General features: G+C 45.8%; 1 protein-coding gene across 4 annotated transcripts in view; it reads right to left on the bottom strand.

Moving 5' to 3' along the window:
• NOD1 (nucleotide binding oligomerization domain containing 1) overlaps positions 1 to 18,547 on the bottom strand; it is an 84,678-nt gene that overhangs the window by 16,614 nt on the left and 49,517 nt on the right. For 3 of the 4 annotated variants that reach the window (XM_065939957.1, XM_065939955.1, XM_065939958.1), the window contains exons 4-8: positions 18,067 to 18,241; positions 13,465 to 15,292; positions 7,607 to 7,690; positions 6,270 to 6,353; positions 4,850 to 4,933 (exon numbers count right to left, since the gene is read on the bottom strand). In XM_065939957.1, coding sequence (XP_065796029.1) covers positions 4,850 to 4,933; positions 6,270 to 6,353; positions 7,607 to 7,690; positions 13,465 to 15,292; positions 18,067 to 18,241 — 2,255 coding nt within the window. Of the gene's footprint in view, positions 1 to 4,849; positions 4,934 to 6,269; positions 6,435 to 7,606; positions 7,691 to 13,464; positions 15,293 to 18,066; positions 18,242 to 18,547 lie in introns of those variants that run through there. The other variant, XM_065939959.1, reaches the window with a different exon arrangement.

Raw genomic sequence — 18,547 nt, 5'->3', positions numbered from 1 at the left:
CAAAGTATCAAACTTTTAATAAAGTGGAAAACTACTCATGACATGAGATTAAGCAAAGAAAAGCAGAGTAAAATTCTGTACAGATGGTTTGATGTCTACAATATTAAAACAGTTAGAGAGGGCACACATTGCATGAGGGAGATCAAGAAAACTGACATCTAGGGTTGATAACAATTATTTTTAATAAGTGGATCTCTATTATACTTTTCATATTTTCCATAGTTTACAAATAAAATTATCTATGTTTCTTTTAAATCAGGGGAAAACTGTAACTATGAAAAGCTTTAAATAGTCTCCTGAATCAAAACACCATAATGAGGTATCACCTCACACCCATATGAATGGTTACTATCAAAACACCAGGAAATAACAAGTGTTTGTGAGGATGTGGAGAAATTGGAACCCTTATGCACTGTTAGTAGGAATGTAACATGCTACAGGTGCTGTAGAAAACAATATGGTGGTTCCTCAAAAAAGTAAAAATAGAATTGCCATGTGATCTAGCAATTCCACTTCTGGGTATATACCCAGAAGAATTGAAATCAGGGCTTCAAAGAGATATATGTACACCCATGTCAATAGCAGCATTATTCACAAGAGCTAAAAGGTAGAAATAACCCAAGTGTTCACTGGTAGATTAATGGATAAACAAAATGTGGTATGAACACAGAATGGACTATTATACAGCCTTAAAAAAGAAGTAAAGTCTGATACATGCTACAACACGGATAAACCTTGAGAACCTAATGCTAAGTAAAAGAAGCCAGTCACAAAAGGACAAATACTGTATCACTCCACTTACATGACTACCTACAGTAGTTGAATGCACAGGAGACAGACAGTAGAAAGGTGGTTGCCAAGGGCTGAGGGGAGGGGAGAATGGGGAATTACTGTTTCATGGGTATAGGGTTTCTGTTTTACAAGATAAAGAGAATTCTGGAAATGGATAATGATGATGGTTGCATGACTATATGAATATACTTAATTTTTAAGTGTATCAAACTGTACACTTAAAATGGTTAAGATGGTAAATTTTATGTTACATGTATTTTCAATTAAAAATTGAATTAAAAAAGCCTCCAGAGAGGGGAGGCAGAGACAAGATGGTGGACTAGAAGGATGTGAACTCACCTCTTCTTATGAAAACACCAAGATCACAACTAAGTGCTGAACAACTAGCAGCAAAAAATGGTGGAACCTACCAAAAAAGATATCCTACATCCAAAGAACCACAACAAGACAGTATGAGGGGCATAATCATGATAAAATCAAATTCCAAACCTCCCAAGTGAGTGACCCACAAACTGGAAAATTTTATCACAGTAGTTCTCCCACAAAAGTGAAAGTTCTGAGCCCCATATCTGGCTCCCCAGCCTGGGGGTCTGGCAATGGGAGGAGGAGGTCCCAGAGAATCTGCCTTTGAAAGTCAGTGGGGTTTGATCACAAGAATTCCACTGAACCGGGGGAAGCAGAAACTCCACTCTTGGAGGGCACACACAACGTCTTGTGTGCACCAACCCAGGGGAAAAGCAGTGACCTCAGAAGAGCCTAGGCCAGACCTACCTGCTCGTATTGGAGAGTCTCCTGCAAAGGCAGGGTGGCTGTGGCTTGCTGTGGGGACAAAGACACTGATGATAGTAGTTCTTGGGAGTACTCATTGGCATGAGCCTTCCTGGAAGCCACCATTTTTTCACCAAAATCTGGCCCCACACAATAACCTGTAGGCTCTAGTGCTGGGTCACCGTGGGTCCACCAACCAACAAGGTGGGAACACAGCCCCACCCTTAGCAGACAGGCTACCTAAAGTCTTCCTGACCATACAACTGCCCACTCAGCAAACCCCTGACACAGCTCTGCCTACCACAGGGACAAGACCCAGCTCTACCCACCAGTGCATGTGAACTAGTCTCACCCTCCAGGAAGCCTGCACAAGCCTCTCAGACAGCTTCATCCATGAGGGGACAGACAGTAGAAGCAAAAGGAACTACAACCCTGCAGCCTGTGGAATAGAAACTGCAGTCACAGAAAGTTAGACAAAATGAAGACTGCCACAAAACAGAATAAAGAAAAAAGAAGGAAAAGAAATGAGGACAGTCCAAGAGACCTCTGGGATAACATAAAATGCAACAACATTTGTACTGTGGGGGTCCCAGAAGGAGAAGAGACAGAGAAAGGACCTGAGAACATATTTGAAGAGATAATAGCTGAAAATTTCCCTAATACAGGGAAGGAAATAGTCACCCAAGTCCAGGAAGCACAAAGTCCCAGGACTGGATAAATTCAAGGAGGAACACACCAAGACATACAGTAATCAAACTGACAAATATTAAAGACAAAAAAAATGTTAAAAGCAACAAGAGAAAAACATACAAGGGAACTCTCATAAGGTTATCAGCCAATTTCTCAGCAGAATCTCTGCACGCCAGAAGGGATTGGCATGATATGTTTAAGGTGATGAGTGGGAAGAACCTACAACCAAGAATACTCTACTCAGCAAAGCTCTCATTCAGCTTTGATGGAGAAATCAAAAGCTTTACAGACAAGCAGAAGCTAAGAGAATTCATCATCACTAAAGCAGCTCTACAACAAATGCTAAGGGAACTTCTCTAGGTGAAAAGAAAAGGCCACAATAAACAAGAAAATCATGAATGGAAATGCTTACCAGTATAATCAAACATACATAAAGGTAGGATATCATCCACACACAAATATGATATCAAAACCAGCAACCATGCAGAGAATATAAATGCAGAATACTGGAAATGCACTTGAAATTAAGAGATCAGAAACTTAAAACAATCTTGTTTATATACAGACTGCTGTATCAAAACCTCAGGGTAATGGCAAACTGAAAATCTATAACTGATCCATACACAAAAAAGAAAGAGGAATCCAAACACAACACTACACTCAGTCACCAAGTCACAAGAGAACAAAAGAGGAAGTAAAGAAAAAAGACCTACAAAAACAAATTCCAAAAAATTAACAAAATGGCAATAAAAAATATATATTGATAATTACCTTAAATGTGAATGAATTAAATGCCCCAACCAAAAGACACAGACTGGCTAAATGGGGTACAAGACATACATACATACATACATACACACACACACACACACACACACACACACAGTCTACAATGGACCCATTTTAGGTATAGGACACATACAGACTGAAAGTGAGGGGATGGAAAAAGGTATTCCATGCAAATATAAATCAAAAGAAAGCTGGAGTAGCAATACTCCTATCAGACAAAATAGACTTTAAAGACTCTTACAAGAAACAAAGAAGGACACTGCATAATGATCAAGGGATCAATTCAAGAAAATATAACAACTGTAAATATATATGTACCCAAAATAAAATATAGGAGCACCACAATGTATAGGGCAAGTACTAACAGCCAGAAAAGGAGAAATCAACAGTACCACAATAATGGTAGGGGACTTTAATACCCCACTTACATCAATGGACAGGTCATTCAGAAAGAAAATAAGGAAACACAGGCCTTAAATGACATATTAGACCAGATGGACTTAATTTATAGAGCATTCCATCCAAAAGCAGCAGGATACACATTCTTACCAAGTGCACATGGAACATTCTCCAGGACTGATCACATGCTGGGCCATAAAGCAAGCCTCGGTAAATTTAAGAAAACTGAAATCTTGTCAAGCATCTTCTCCAACCACAATGCTATGAGATTAGAAATGACCTAAATAAAATAATTGTAAAAAACACAAAATGTGGAGGCTAAACAATATGCTGGGCTTTGCAGGTGGCTCAGTGATAAAGAATCTGCCTGCCAATGCAAGAGACATGGATTTGATCCCTGGGTTGGGAAGATCCCCTGGAGAAGTAAATGACAACCCACTCCAGTATTCTTGCCTGTGAAATCCTAGACAGAGAAGCCTGGTGGGCTACAGTCCATGGGGAAGCAAAAGAGCTGGACACAACTTAGAGACTAAATAACAAACAATATGCTACTAAAAAATAGTGGATCACTGAAGAAATCAAAGAGGAAATTAAAAAATACCTAGAGACAAATGAAAACCAAAAGCACAAGAATTAAAAACCTATGGAATGCAGCAAAAGTCGTTCTAAGAAGGAAGTTTATAGCAATATAATCTTACCTCAGGAAATTAGAAAAATCTCAAATAAACAACCTAAACTTACACCTAAAGCAATCAGAGAAAGAACAAACAAAGCCCAAAGTTAGTAGACAGGAAAAAATCATAAACATCAGAGCAGAAATAAATTAAACAAAGACAAAACAATAGCAAAGGTCAATGAAACAAAAAGCAAGTTCTTTGAAAAGCTAAACAAAATTGATAAACCTTTAGCCAGAGTCATCAAGAAATAAAGGGAGAGGGCCCAAATCAATAAAATTAGAAATGAAAAGATACAATGAACAATACAGAAATACAAGGGATCATAAGATACTACTACGAGTAACTATATGCCAATAAAATGGACAATCTAGAAGAAATGGACAAATTCTTAGAAAGGTACAAGCTCCCAAGACTAAACCAGGAAGAAATAGAAGATATGAACAGGCCAGTCGCAAACACTGAAACACTCTCAGCAGACCAAAGGCTGGGACCTGATAGCTTCATAGGCAAATCACACCAAACATTCAGAGAACAGTAAACACCTATCCTTCTGAACCTGTTTCAAAATACTGAAAAGAAAGGAAAACTCCCAAACTCACTCCGTGAAGCCACCATCACCTTGATACCAAAACCAGACAAAAATACCACAAAAAAGGAAAATTACAGGCCAGCAAGCACTCCTGTACACAGAGCAGGTCATATACAAACACCCACATGCATTCGCCTCTACTCACCCAACTTCAAAGATGGATTTGCTGTTCTTCACAGCCAGAGCAAGACACTTTCCTCCTTCGCTTGTTATTTTGTTTTTTCCCAATCTGCAGAGACAGTCACGCACACATCAGCTCCAGCTGTGAGGAATCTCCAGCATCAGCCACCCTCATCCTTGGCACAGAGCCCCCTGGGGCCCTCTTAGGATGGATGCTCTCTCTCCTGAGACCCACAGCAGCCTTCCCTGGGCTTCCCCCCTCAGGAAGGGGCCTGAAGCTGTGAAGAAAGTGAGTCTGCATTCCTCTTCAGAAGACACAATCTCTGCAGAAGCTAAGGGACCCGAGTTCTCCCTCAGATTCTTTAAATGACCTCCGAGCATCACTCCTTTCCATCAGCAGACCAGATGGTTCCCACTTCAACTGCAATGGTCAAGGGGTAGGGTCCTGTCACCAGAGCAGCACCAGGGGCTCCTCCAAGCCTGGTGCTCTGACATCTTTAGCAGGACATTTCCTATGACACAGCCAAGGTCCAAATGTTGCTTGCAACTAGATGGCTGTGGCCTGAATGTTTGTCTCCCTCACCCCACCAGAATCTATATGTTGAAATCCTAACCCCTAGATATTAGGATACTAGGAGATAGGGCCTTTGGCAAGTGATAAGATCATGCATCACAGCCCTCACAAATAGGATTAGTGACTTATAAGCGAAGTCCAAAAATGCTCCCTCTCCCCCTTTTCCACCGCCATGTGAGGACGCAGCAAGGCGGCACTATCTAAGAACCAGGAATCGGGCCCTCATCAGGCACCTAATCTTCTGGCACATTAATCTTAGACTCTCCAGCCCCCAGAACTGTGAGAAAGAAATCCCTGGTGTTTATGCATGCATGCTAAGTTGCCTCAATTGTGTCTGACTCTTTGAGACCCTATGGTCTATAGCCCACCAGGCTCCCCTGTCCATGAGATTCTCCAGGCAAGAATACTGCAGTGTGTTGCCATGCCCTCCTGCAAGGGATCTTTGCAACCCAGGGATCAAACCTGAGTCTTTTTTTGTCTCCTGCATTGGCAGGCGGGTTCTTTACCATTAGTGCCACCTGGGAATGTTTTGTTACAAAAGCTAGATGGACTAAGATAATGAGGAACTTCCTCAGGGGAAAAAGACCTCCAGAATGGGTGGCAGTTGTGGCCTTTCTCCCATCAGGAGTTAATGAAACCAAAATGCCAGGCTCTACCCCGACCCACGGTAGGGCTTGTCCCCTCAGGATCCCCCCACACCCTTCCAAACTCTGAGCCTCACCCACAGTTCACCACACAGATGTCCTGATCTGAACTATATGGCCCTGGGGCAAGCAGAAGGCAGCTCTAGGGTGACATTTATTTTTTGCTTGAACAACAACGGGTGACCAAGAGTAGCTGCCGAAGACCCCGTTGCATCCACCCCACTTACTTCAGGTGTGTGAGGCCTTTGCACTCATCCAGGATTCTGGCGATGTACCTGGCTCCGACATCGGTGATTTGGTTGTTGTATAAGCTTCGAGAGAAAGCACGGCCATGAGAATTTATGACTCCATTGTTTTAAAGTGAGTAAGTGCTGTCTGCTGATGTCCAGAGTCTGGGTCAAAAGGAGAAAGGAAGGGCACGTGGAGACCAGAGTTTGGGGCTCAGGGGTCTCACAGGCCGCGGTCAAGGCCAACACTGCCACATTCCCCAGTTTTATGAACTGGGACAATGCACCCAGCCTCTCTGTGAGTTAGTTTCTCCATCTGTAATGCAGGGGTAAGATTTACAGCTTCTCACAGGATTGTTATGAGGATCATACTAGATCATTCCAAGCTCTTGCATGTAAGTGCTTAATAAATGGTAGGCAGGGGGGCACTTTGAGATTAAGGGATAATCTTGAGGGATAACATTTTCTGACCATTAGAACCACCTCAGTGTCTACCTTTTAGTCAGTTTACCACTTGATACCAATTCAACAATGAGGTTGAAAGCGGTAAGCAGACAGGTTTCCAGTGTTCCATGGTCACCCAGAACTCCAGAGCCAAAAGGCAACCTGGGATTGAGTGCTTCAGTGTCCTCACGTGATGGCTGAGAAAACTGAGGCCCCAAGAAGCTGACAGGCTGGTTCTAGCTCACAGAGTCCACAGCCGCCATGGGGCTGGCCAGGCTGACCCACAACCCCTCATCTCAAACTCCAAGATCCCAAGGGCTCCCCAAACCCAAACTTCTCCATAATTATTTTGGCAACCAATGTGATGCTGTTCGTGGTCTTTATCTCAACTGGTTTGACTGTTTCTACGTTTTGCTGCAGAAATTAAAGTATCTGAAAATGGGGTATTGCCCTAGAGCCCACTGGCCATGACACTGCTAGGTAGTAGGAACACTGATTTCTGATTCGTGTCATGCTCCAAGGACAACAGATCATGGACCCACAGTAGTGAAATCTACCACATAAACAGTATTCTCATGTTCATAAGACATCCCCAGGTATGCAGCCATTACATCTCTCAATCACCACCTGTAAAACTATATGCCTATATTAGGATCCCAGTTACACAAGGGGGATGAGAGGGCTGGGTTCAGTGAGATTCCCTGACTTTCTCAAAGACTGAGCTGCTGGCTGAACCAAAACCAGGACCCAGGATTCCTGGCTCCCAGTCCAGTGCTTTTCCTGGTGTCTGGGGCCATCAGTCTCAACCATCCAGTGATCCATAGGAAGGACAATTTCCTGCTACTCTCTATTCTTACTACATAGCTGTCCCAGTGTTCTTGAGAAATACATACCCTAAAAATGTCAGAATTTTGTATTTGGTCAGCTCTTCATATAGCACCTTCACCCCACTGTCAGTGATCTGGTTCACACTGAGTCTGAAAAAAACAGTAAAGAAATTTAAGAATCAGAGCAGCTTCTCACTATGAAAGAACATTAATTCCACAAGGTTCTGAAGTTTATAGGTCCTGCAGTTTTCCCAGTTATAAATGCCCCCAGAGAGAATGGCCACAGTAGCCAGTCAAATGGCCCCTATAGGACCTGGTCTTCATGGGGGCTAAGAGACCCACCAGAATAAGCCCACTGACAAGGCTACAGCACAGCTCTGATGCAACCAAGGGCTACTAGGGACACCCGAAGGACACATGTGGCCAGCCCCCTCTGATATCCTGCATTTGCCAGGGGCCTCTGTGTCAATGTGGCTCTCACTGTTCATAAGGGGCTATGGGATTTGGAAGCATGTGGAGCTGCATTTGGTGGTTATGAGGCTGGGGGCGAGGATGTTCCATTATCTTGAAAGTGGGGCCAGAGATGTTAGGGGCCCTGCAAAAGGCAAGACAGTCCCCACATGGACTGTTCCACCCAAAATGCCAAGAGCCTTTGCATCTGGAAATGACGTGCTACACCTGCCTTGCCACCTGAAAAGGCGAGTCAAGCGAGACAGCTCCTGTGGTGTGGTTGTGTGTGGGAAGTTCAATGGCAAGGGAGAAACAGTCGAACAAGGCAGGCCTTGGCAGCCACAACTCCCATTCCTCTTTAATGCCAGTGCTGCTAGGAGCAGGTCAAGCTTTGAGAGGGGGCAGGAAAAGAGGGCCTTGGGATGATGGATAACTCTTGGACAAGGGCCAGCTGCATACTGAAATTGCTCTTCAAAAGCACTATACTAGCCGGATATTATGATTTGGCCAAAATGCAGAATTTTTTGTTTTACTACCAAGGAATCTCTATAACAAACTGCCCTGATCTTCTCAATCCTCCACCCCTTCATTTAGATGAGTCCAAGAGATGGAATGGAGAAAAGGAAAGATAAACCCATTTGAATGCAGAGTTCCAAAGAATAGCAAGGAGAGATAAGAAAGCCTTCCTCAGCGATCAGTGCAAAGAAATAGAGGAAAACAATAGAAAGGGAAAGACTAGAGATCTCTTCAATAAAATTAGAGATACCAAGGGAACATTTCATGCAAAGATGGGCTCAATAAAGGACAGAAATGGTATGGACCTAACAGAAGCAGAAGATATTAAGAAGAGGCGGCAAGAATACACAGAAGAACTGTACAAAAAATATCTTCACGACCCAGATAATCACGACGGTGTGATCACTCACCTACAGCCAGACATCCTGGAATGTGAAGTCAAGTGGGTCTTAGGAAGCATCACTACAAATAAAGCTAGTAGAAGTGATGGAATTCCAGTTGAGCTATTTCAAATCCTAAAAGATGATGCTGTGAAAGTGCTGCACTCAATATGTCAGCAAATTTGGAAAACTCAGCGGTGGCCACAGAGCTGGAAAAGGTCAGTTTTCATTCCAACCTCAAAGAAAGGCAGTGCCGAAGAATGCTCAAACTACCGCACAATTGCACTCATCTCACACGCTAGTAAAGTAATGCTCAAAATTCTCCAGGCCAGGCTTCAATAGCACGTGAACCGTGAACTTCCAAATGTTCAAGCTGGTTTTAGAAAAGGCAGAGGAATCAGAGATCAAATTGCCAACATCTGCTGGATCATTGGAAAAGCAAGATAGTTCCAGAAAAACATCTATTTCTCCTTTATTGACTACACCAAAGCCTTTGACTGTGTGGATCACAATAAACTGTGGCAAATTCTGAAAGAGATGGGAATACCAGACCACCTGACCTGCCTCTTGAGAAACCTGTATGCAACAGGTTAAGCAACAGAGAAGCAACAGTTAGAACTGGACGTGGAACAACAGGCTGGTTCCAAATAGGAAAAGGAGTATGTCAAGGCTGTATATTGTCATCCTGCTTATTTAACTTATATGCAGAGTACATCATGAGAAACGCTGGGCTGGAAGAAACACAAGTTGGAATCAAGATTGCTGGGAGAAATATCAATAACCTCAGATATGCAGATGACACCACCCTTATGGCAGAAAGTGAGGAAGAACTAAAGAGCCTCTTGATGAAAGTGCAAGAGGAGAGTGAAAAAGTTGGCTTAAAGCTCAACATTCAGTAAACTAAGATCATGGCATCCGGCCCCATCAATTCATGGCAAATAGATGGGGAAAGAGTGTCAGACTTTATTTTGGGGGGCTCCAAAATCACTGCAGATGGTGATTGCAGCCATGAAATTAAAAGATGCTTACTCCTTGGAAGGAAAGTTATAATCAACCTAGATAGCATATTCAAAAGCAGAGACATTACTTTGTCAACAAAGGTCCATCTAGTCAAAGCTATGGTTTTTCCAGTAGTCATGTATGGATATAAGAGTTGGACTGTAAAGAAAGCTGAGCATCAAGGAATTGATCCTTTTGAACTGTGATGTTAGAGAAGACTTTTGAGAGTCTCTTGGACTGCAAGGAGATCCAATCAGTCCATCCTAAGGGAGATCAGTCCTGGGTGTTCATTGAAAGGACTGATGCTGAAGCTGAAACTCCAATCCTTTAGCCACCTGATGTGAAGAGCTGACTCATTTGAAAAGACCCCAATGCTGGGAAATATTGAAGGCAGGAGGAGAAGGGGACAACAGAGGATGAGATGGTTGGATGGCATCACCAACTCAATGGACATGAGTTTGGGTAAACTCCAGGAGTTGGTGAGGGACAGGGAGGCTTGGTGTGCTATGGTTCATGGGGTTGCAAAGAGTTGGACACAACTGAGCAACTGAACTGAGGGATGGAATAAAGCTCAGAGATGGAGGAGTGAGGGACAAGGTAAGGGTCAAGAGTGGGTGACAACAGACCAGAGCTCAGCAATTTTTTTCTATAAAGGGTCAGATAGAAAATTTTAGGCTCTGAGAGCCATTTGATCTCTATTGTAACTACTCAGCTCTGCAGAATGAAGCAGTCAATATGTAAATAAATGAGTGTGACTCTGTTCCAGTAAGACTTTATCTAAAACACAAGCCTTGGGCCAAACTGCACTACAAGCTGTCCTCTGTAATCAACAAGAGGCTAAAGCGGTAAAACTTGATTTTTAGGCCAATCAGAATGATCATGTCAGACACTCTGGATCCTTCCCACTCATGTTACTCACCTTGGTGATGGGGCACAGTGTGTACAAACACTGCAGGACTATCCCAGAGCCCACTAGTCACTCCCAATATTCATACTTACTTAGAAACAGAATCTCCCATGTTTTAGCTGGGCACACATGATTAACTTCTGCCCAGTGAAATCTAAGCAGAATTCTCATTAGCAGTGGCTGAGAAGTTTTCTTAAAAGAATGGGATGTGTCCTAAACTATAATTAAAGATATGCCCCTATGTTCAGACCAGCACTATTCACAATAGTCAAGACATGGAAACAACCTAAATGTCCATCAACAGATAAATGAATAAAGAAGATATGGTACACATATATGATGGAATACTACTCTGCCATAAAAAAGAATGAAATAATGCCATTTGCAGCAACATAATGCAACTAGAGATTATCACACTAAATGAAATGTCAGAAAGAGACAAATACCATATGATATCACTTATGTGTGGGATCTAAAGTATGACACAAATGAACTTATCTGTGAAACAGACTCACATAGAGAAGGGACTTATGGTTGCCAAGGGGAAGGGTGGGATGGGGTAGGGATGGATTGGGAATTCGGGATTAGCAGATACCACTATTAATATACATAATGGAGACACAGTAAGGTTCTATTGTATAGCACAGGGAACTATATTCAATATCCTATGATAAATCATAATGGAAAAAAGAATATAAAAAAAAATATGTAACTGAATCACTTTGCTATACAGCAGAAATGAATACAACATTGTAAATCAACTATACTTCAATAAAATAAATTTACCAAAAGAAGAATGGGGTTTGTCCTTTGCCTTTTGTTCCTCTTGGTGACTAGAATATCAACTGAATGGCTGGAGCTTAAGCAGCCATTTTGGGCCAGGAGTTGGCAGTCAGATAGGGAGGACAACAGAGCAGTAAGGCAAAAGACAGCCAAGGCTGGTGGTCACAGAGACATCATAGCAGCCCTAAACTGCCCGCCTTTAAACTTTGTCATCAGAAACAAACAGGCTTATAACTTATCTAAGCCATCAGTATTTTGGTGGTGCTTGGTGCTCAGTCATACTCGACTTTCTGCAGGCCCAAGGACTGTAGTCTGCCAGACTCCTCTGTCCATGGGACTTTCCAGGCATGAATACCGCACTGGGTTGCCATTTCCTACTCCAAGGGATCTTCCCAACCCAGGGATGGAAACTGTGTCTCTTGTGTCTCCTGCATTGACAGGAGCATTCTTCACCACCAGCACCACCTGGAAAGTCCACCAGTATTGTGAGTTTTCTCTAACTCTCAGCCAAAACTAATCCTCACTGATGCCCTCAGGGAGCTCAAAATGCTTCCTTAGGGTGGTCCATTTCTTCCTGTTTTGTCTTTTGCTGTCTGGAGGCAAACTATGGGACCATCATACTGGTGCAGCATTTCCATCTTATGAAATGGGCATGGGAAGGCACTGAATGTGACATTGCCTGAGGTTGCATACAGAGAGTTGCTGGCTGAGAGCTCAGAGAACAGATTCCAGGGTTTCCAATTCCCAGGCCAGCATAGGCTTGGGCTCCCTACATCCACCCATCCCTGCACAATCTACACTCTGGTGCTGGTGTAACTGGTACCTGGAATCAGTTCCAAATCCCTTCTGCTCTTCAGAAATGCATGAGCCAAGTAGTAGAGAACTGAAACCCCCGTAGAGATTTACAAGGTGTATTTAATACAAGATGCTAATAGAAGAAAGAAGACTGACTGGTTTTTCTTTCCTCTAAACCATCAAACAGGAAACTAAGAGTCAGCATTCTTTACTGAGATCCTTTGCTGCTCAGGGCTGCCAGCTTTTTTGGTAGAAATTAACGCTAATAAGCACAGTCTTTTTTTGCCTTTATAAAATTGTTCACGTATCAGAAACTTTTCACGGGTTATCTCTGAGCCTCACATAAATCTCAAAAGGTAGGTTTTTTATGATGCTGGCTCCAAGATGGCCCCCATGTGTGACCTTGAACAACTTCTCTGTGCCTCTGCTTCCTCATTTGCCAAAATAGAGATCTAGTTTGCTGCAGTCCATGGGGTCACGGAGTTGGACACAACTGAGCGACTCAACAACAACTCTTACAGAGGTGTTGAGAGGATTAAGTCAGGTAATATTTGTAAAGCCCTTTACTCATTCTCAATAAATGCTGGTTGTTATTACTGTAATTGCTAGGATATAACAAACTCCTTTTTCTGAATGAGGACACTGAAACTTCAAAGAAGTTAAGCAACTTGCTCAAGGACACCCAGTTAGGGCCAATTCACATCCATCTAACTTGGAAGCTTTGCTCATTACCCTCTGCCACCCTGAGACAGTGGGCTTCCCTTGTGGCTTAGTTGGTAAAGAATCCGCCCGCAATGCGGGAGACTTGGGTTCAATCCTGGGTTGGGAAGATCCCCTGGAGAAGGGAAAGGCTACCCACTCCCGTATTCTGGCCTGGAGAATTCCATGAACTGTATAGTCCATGGCATCCCAAAGAGTTGGACAGGACTGAACGACTTTCACTTTCACCCTGAGACAGAGAAGGTCCGGATGCTCCCAGATCCGTGATCATAAGTCCCAGGATAATCTAGGAAATCCAGCCCCAGGATCCTAGTCCTGGGGTCTGTCACCTGAGCCCCGGCCTGCCAATCGCTCCCTGAACCTGGTGGCTTCACCTGACGACAGTGAGGCGACTGAAGCATGGCTGCAGTTCCCGCACGCCGAAGTCGTTGAGGTTGTTGTTGTCCAGGTCGAGCGCCAGCCGCTTGCGAAAGTGGTGCAGGACGAAGGAGAGGGCACTGCAGTCCGCCGGGCAGGCATTGCAGAAGGTCAGTTTGAGGTAGTTGGCGCAGATGCCCCTGGCCGCCAGCTGCCCCACCTTCTCACTCTGCGTCTCGTAGATGCAGCGCAACATCCAGATGAAGGTAGGCAGGGCCTGCACCTGGCTGAAGCCCCCAGACTGAACCCGGGGCAGGTTCTTCAGGTGGGAGCGCAGGCTGGCGAACAGGTGAGTCCACAGGGCCTTGCGTTTTCGCCGCAGGGCAGCGGCGGGCACCAGGTGCCGCAGGAGTTTCTGTTTGCCTTTGGACAACAGCCCGCACAGGAAGAGGTTGGTGAAATGAAAGTGATCCTTGTTCTTGAAGGGGTCTTCCCCATGCAGGCCGTGGCCCCCCAGGCACTGGATGGGGAGCAAAGGAGGATAGCAGGTCGATGTGGCCACAGCCTCCCCGGGAGGAGTCCACTCCTGGAAGAACCTTAGCAGCTCCCGAGTGCCCACCTTGTCGTCCACCACTAGAAAGAGGGCAGCGAAGAAGGCCTGGAGGGTCAGGTGGAAGAACTCATAGGACTCCTGTTCCCCTCCGAGGTCCAGCTCCGGCACGGCCCGAAGGAAGCCCAGTTGCAGGTCCCCCTCCCGCACCGCGGACGCCTGCACCTCGTCCTGGTTGAAGACGAAGAGGCTCTTCTCCATGCCCCTGTGAGCCACCCGACCCAGTGAGCACAGGGTGTCCCGGCCGGTGCGGAAGGTCTCCGTCTGGCTCCGCGTGTTCTGCTGCACCAGGCTGGTGGGCTGCGTCCTGTTCAGGTGGACCTCAGTGACCAACAGGAAGACGTCAGTCAGCGTCACCGTGAGATCGGGCAGCTGCGGGGAGCTCTCAAAGGCGTCGTGGAAGTGCTGGAAGCACCGGAAGATGATCCAGCAGAAGAGGGGCACTGCGCACAGGCTGCAGAGGTTGGGGTTGGCCTCCAGTTGATCCAGCAGGCGCTGGCGCGTGGCGCGCTCGGGGAACATCCTTCCCGTGTAGGCGCGCAGGTGGCTGGGGGAGAAGCCGCGCAGGAGCACCTTCTTCCAGAGGAGATGTCGCGGGACCTCGACGCCCGTGCGTGCTGTGAGCAACTTGCGCGCCCCTTTGAGTAGCTTCCCACTGAGCAGACTGGCCAGCAGGGCCAGCGGGTGGGCGGGCTCCCAAGGGGAGGAGGTGTCGGGCTCGCTGCTCAGGTCGAAGTCTGAGTGCAGCTCGTCCAGGCCGTCGAAGGTGAAGAGGGCCGTGTGGGGGAAGCGCAGCAGGAAGGCGAAAACCTCCCCGGGGTCCTGCTCTGGGTAGCAGTAATGCTTGAAAAGCAGGTCCTGCAGACACAGTGCCGCGCTCTCCTTGAAGCAGCTGAGGGTGCGGCAGCGGAAGTGGAAGAAGAACTTGATCCCTGGGTCCAGCTGGCCCGCTGCCCAGAGGCTCTGCAGCCGCTGCAGCAGCATGGACTTGCCCATGCCTGCATCGCCAAACACGAAGATGGTCTCACCCTCCTCGTTGAGGACGCCCGTGGATGCGTCCAGGAGACAGGCCAGGCTGTCCAGGCTGCCCAGACTCTCGTTGTTGAAGTTGACCAGCTCCACCACCGTGTCCGTGTACATCTGCTCCAACAACAGCTCCTCCTTCTGCGCGTAGCACAGAATGAACTTGGAGTCCCGGCCCAGTTGCTGCCGCAGCTTCTGAGTGTATCTGCTCACTGCAGGGAGAGCCGGTGGGTGAGAGGTGGAAGAGGGTTGAGAAAGAGACACAGGTGGAAAGGGTATCCAATAGGGAGGTCTCTGGTGAAGAAGCAAGGGCACAGACAGACAAACCCACAGCCTGGACACTGAGTCCAGGTGCAAGGACTGGTCAAATACAAAGAGCTAGCATTCCAGAATCCCCTGGTCCTCTGGCCTCCATCCCTCTGCCTGACATCAAATTTAGCCAGCCAGCAGGGACAGAATCCAACTGGGATCAGTGTCTGAATCAGGTTCCCTACTCCTCTGCACAAGTTGTCATTGAACACCAGCTAAAAGCTGAAGCCCTCTCAAAATAGAGGGCTAGGCTACAGGGGTCTGCCGCTCCAGCCCACCCCAAGTGTTCCACTCCAACAGCTCAGGCCTGTCTGCACCGAAACTTGTACTGTGAGGAAGAAACTGTCCTGAAACTGACACTGCTCTTAAACAGTCTCATAAAACCTAATGCCAAACTTTTTGTGATGATACGTTTGATACCAATATGGACTACAAGGGGGCTGTGCCTCACTGTAACTGAGTAATAATAGGACTCCACAGAGCACAGCAGTCCTGGTTCCAAAGCTGAGGCCTGGGGAGTCACTGATGCTTAGGCACATGCCCTGGGGGAGCCCTGGGATTGCCCATAGGCGGGTACATGGCTTTACATGCAGACATGGGTGCCACACTCTGCAGAACCAAGCTACGAAATGACCTGACTCCAGACAGAAAAAGGATATTCCAGAAATTCCTTTAAAATCCTTTTTGGGTTTTAATGATAACATAAAAACTGGACATGTGCATATTTCCAGATTCATCTACAACCCTCTCCTATCAACTTGGTTCTCTGCTTAACATTTGTGAAGTAAATTCTATTTTTCTAAGTTTTAGTAAGGAAAAATGTACAGACTAGAAATTCACCTATTTTACAACAGGTTTACAATGATTTTTAGTAAATTTTCAGATTTATGCAAACATCACTATAATCCAGGGGTACAATATCCATCATAAGTGCATTTGCCGACTATTTGTGTCTTACCCTGGCCCTGGGAAACTGTTGGTCTGCTTTCTGTCTCCATGAATTTGCCTTTTCTGGACATTTCCTATAAATGGACTCATACAATATGCAGTCTTTTGCATTTGGCTTCTTATAGAGTGAATTATACTTTAAAATCTGTTATAGTAGCTAGGTAAAGGGCCCAATGGAGAAGTCCTTTTAGAGAACTCTTCACCAAAGGAATATTTTCCTTTTTTCATAGGGGAAGATAACAAACCTAGACAGCATATTAAAAAGCAGACATCACTTTGCTGACAAAGGTTTGTATAGTCAAAGCTATGGTTTTTTCAGTAGTCATGTACAGATCCAACTGGATGTGAGAGTTGGACCATATAGAAGGCTGAGCGCCAAAGAATTGATGCTTTTGAACTGTGGTATTGGAGAAGACTCTTGAGAGTCCCTTGGAGAGCAAGGAAATCAAACCAGTAAATCTAAAGGAAATCAACCCTGAATATTCATTGAAAGGACTGATGCTGAAGCTTCAATCCTTTGGCCACCTGATGTGAAGATCTGACTCAGTAGAAAAGATCCTGATGCTCGGGAAGATTGAAGGCAGGAGGAGAAGGAGACGACAGAGGATGAGATGATTGGATGCCATCACTGACACAATGGACAAGATTGTGAGCAAACTATAGGATAGATTGGAGGACAGAGGAGCCTGGCGTGCCACAGTCCATGGGGTCACAGAGTTGGACACGACTTAGCAACTGAACAACAACAAAAATAACGAAGTGAGGTGAGCAGGAGCAGTGAGAGTGAGAGGCTACCAAAGGCCAGTGAGTTAACTGTTGGGACCTCAGAAGCAATAGCTTGGCCCTAACACTGTCTCTGGGTCTAGTTTCTCCCAAATACACACCTGACAGTCTGGAACATGATCCTTTGTTTCTGTTTTCAAGGTCAAGCTGGACTCTGAAGCTCAGAGTTTGGAAGCTCCGTGCTGGTATGTTGCCAACAGCTGTCTTAAAGTGGAGCGACCACAGGCATGGAAAGAAGATTCCCTGGTCCTCAGAGCAGACTATGGCCCTAATTATGTGCTCTCTCAGCATCTCGGACTGCTGTGCTCCTTATCACTATCTGCAACTATACATTTGTGTTACTACCAGTTTCCTGCATTAACCTCTGAGCTTCCTGAAGGCAGGAACCATATCTGGGTCTGTTCCCCATTGCACCCCTGGCATCCAGCACTCACAGCCTTAGCGCATGGTGAACTCATCATAAATACCTACTGAACTAATCATTTAACTAAAGGGCAAGTTGGGGGAGGGCGTGGGTATGATGCTTTGGAAATAAGGACTGGCAGTCAGGAGTGATAGAAGAATTCTTCCCCTAGAATCAAATTTGGAAAGATTTTTAGGAAGGAAAAAAATACAACCTTGAATTTGTACAAGCACTAAAATGTCTAGATATGTCAGAATAGGAAGCCAGCAGGGGGTTCAAAGAGAAGTCATCCCAATACATCCATAGGCCCTTACATAAACCAGACCAGCTACATGCAGGCAGTTCAATCACAGTCCCCAGGGCTGCACAAGGGTGACAGGGATCCAGCTCTCTTTTTCTAAAAGGAACACAGCAGCAGAGCCTGCTGCCTGGGGTGGAGGGCAGGGCTGGCCAAAATGGACCCCACCTTTATCCCCTGCTGGGCCTGCACAGAGAGCATTTCAAAGCCCTGGGGGCCTTGCCTCCTGGGCGGCTCCCTCGTACCTGGGTCAGTGTTGACAACAGCTTTGCTCTGAATGAGTGGGGAAGGGGAGAAGCCGATCTCTGACAGCCAAGGCCTGAGATCCACATACGCGTCTTCGAGTTGCTGGAGCACGTAGAGGAAGAACTCGGACACCTCCTCGCCCTTGCTCTGTACCAGGTCCAGAATTCTGCGGACCTAGTGGGGTGCAAGCAGGAGGGTGAGGGCCAGTGCTAGGGTTGCCCACCCCCCAGAGGGGCCCACATGCAGGGCTCTGAGCTCTTCAGCCTCGAGCTTGACTGTCCACCCAGCCAGTGTGAGATGCTACAGCCTGAAGGTCCAGGATCTGTGAAATGGACCTCCGGAGCAAGAAACCAACTGCATGGCTCTAGGAAAACAGAGGCTTCCACGAGCCTAAAAATAAAAAGGTCAGACTCACAACTGGGGGCAGGCCCACCCCTGGAATCTCTTTTTCCCACCTCTTCTTTTTCCTCTTAACCTAAC

This window comes from Muntiacus reevesi, chromosome 6 (assembly GCF_963930625.1).
Source record: "Muntiacus reevesi chromosome 6, mMunRee1.1, whole genome shotgun sequence".
NCBI classification, from domain to species: domain Eukaryota; kingdom Metazoa; phylum Chordata; class Mammalia; order Artiodactyla; family Cervidae; genus Muntiacus; species Muntiacus reevesi.
This window is presented reverse-complemented; position numbering and strand designations above follow the sequence as displayed.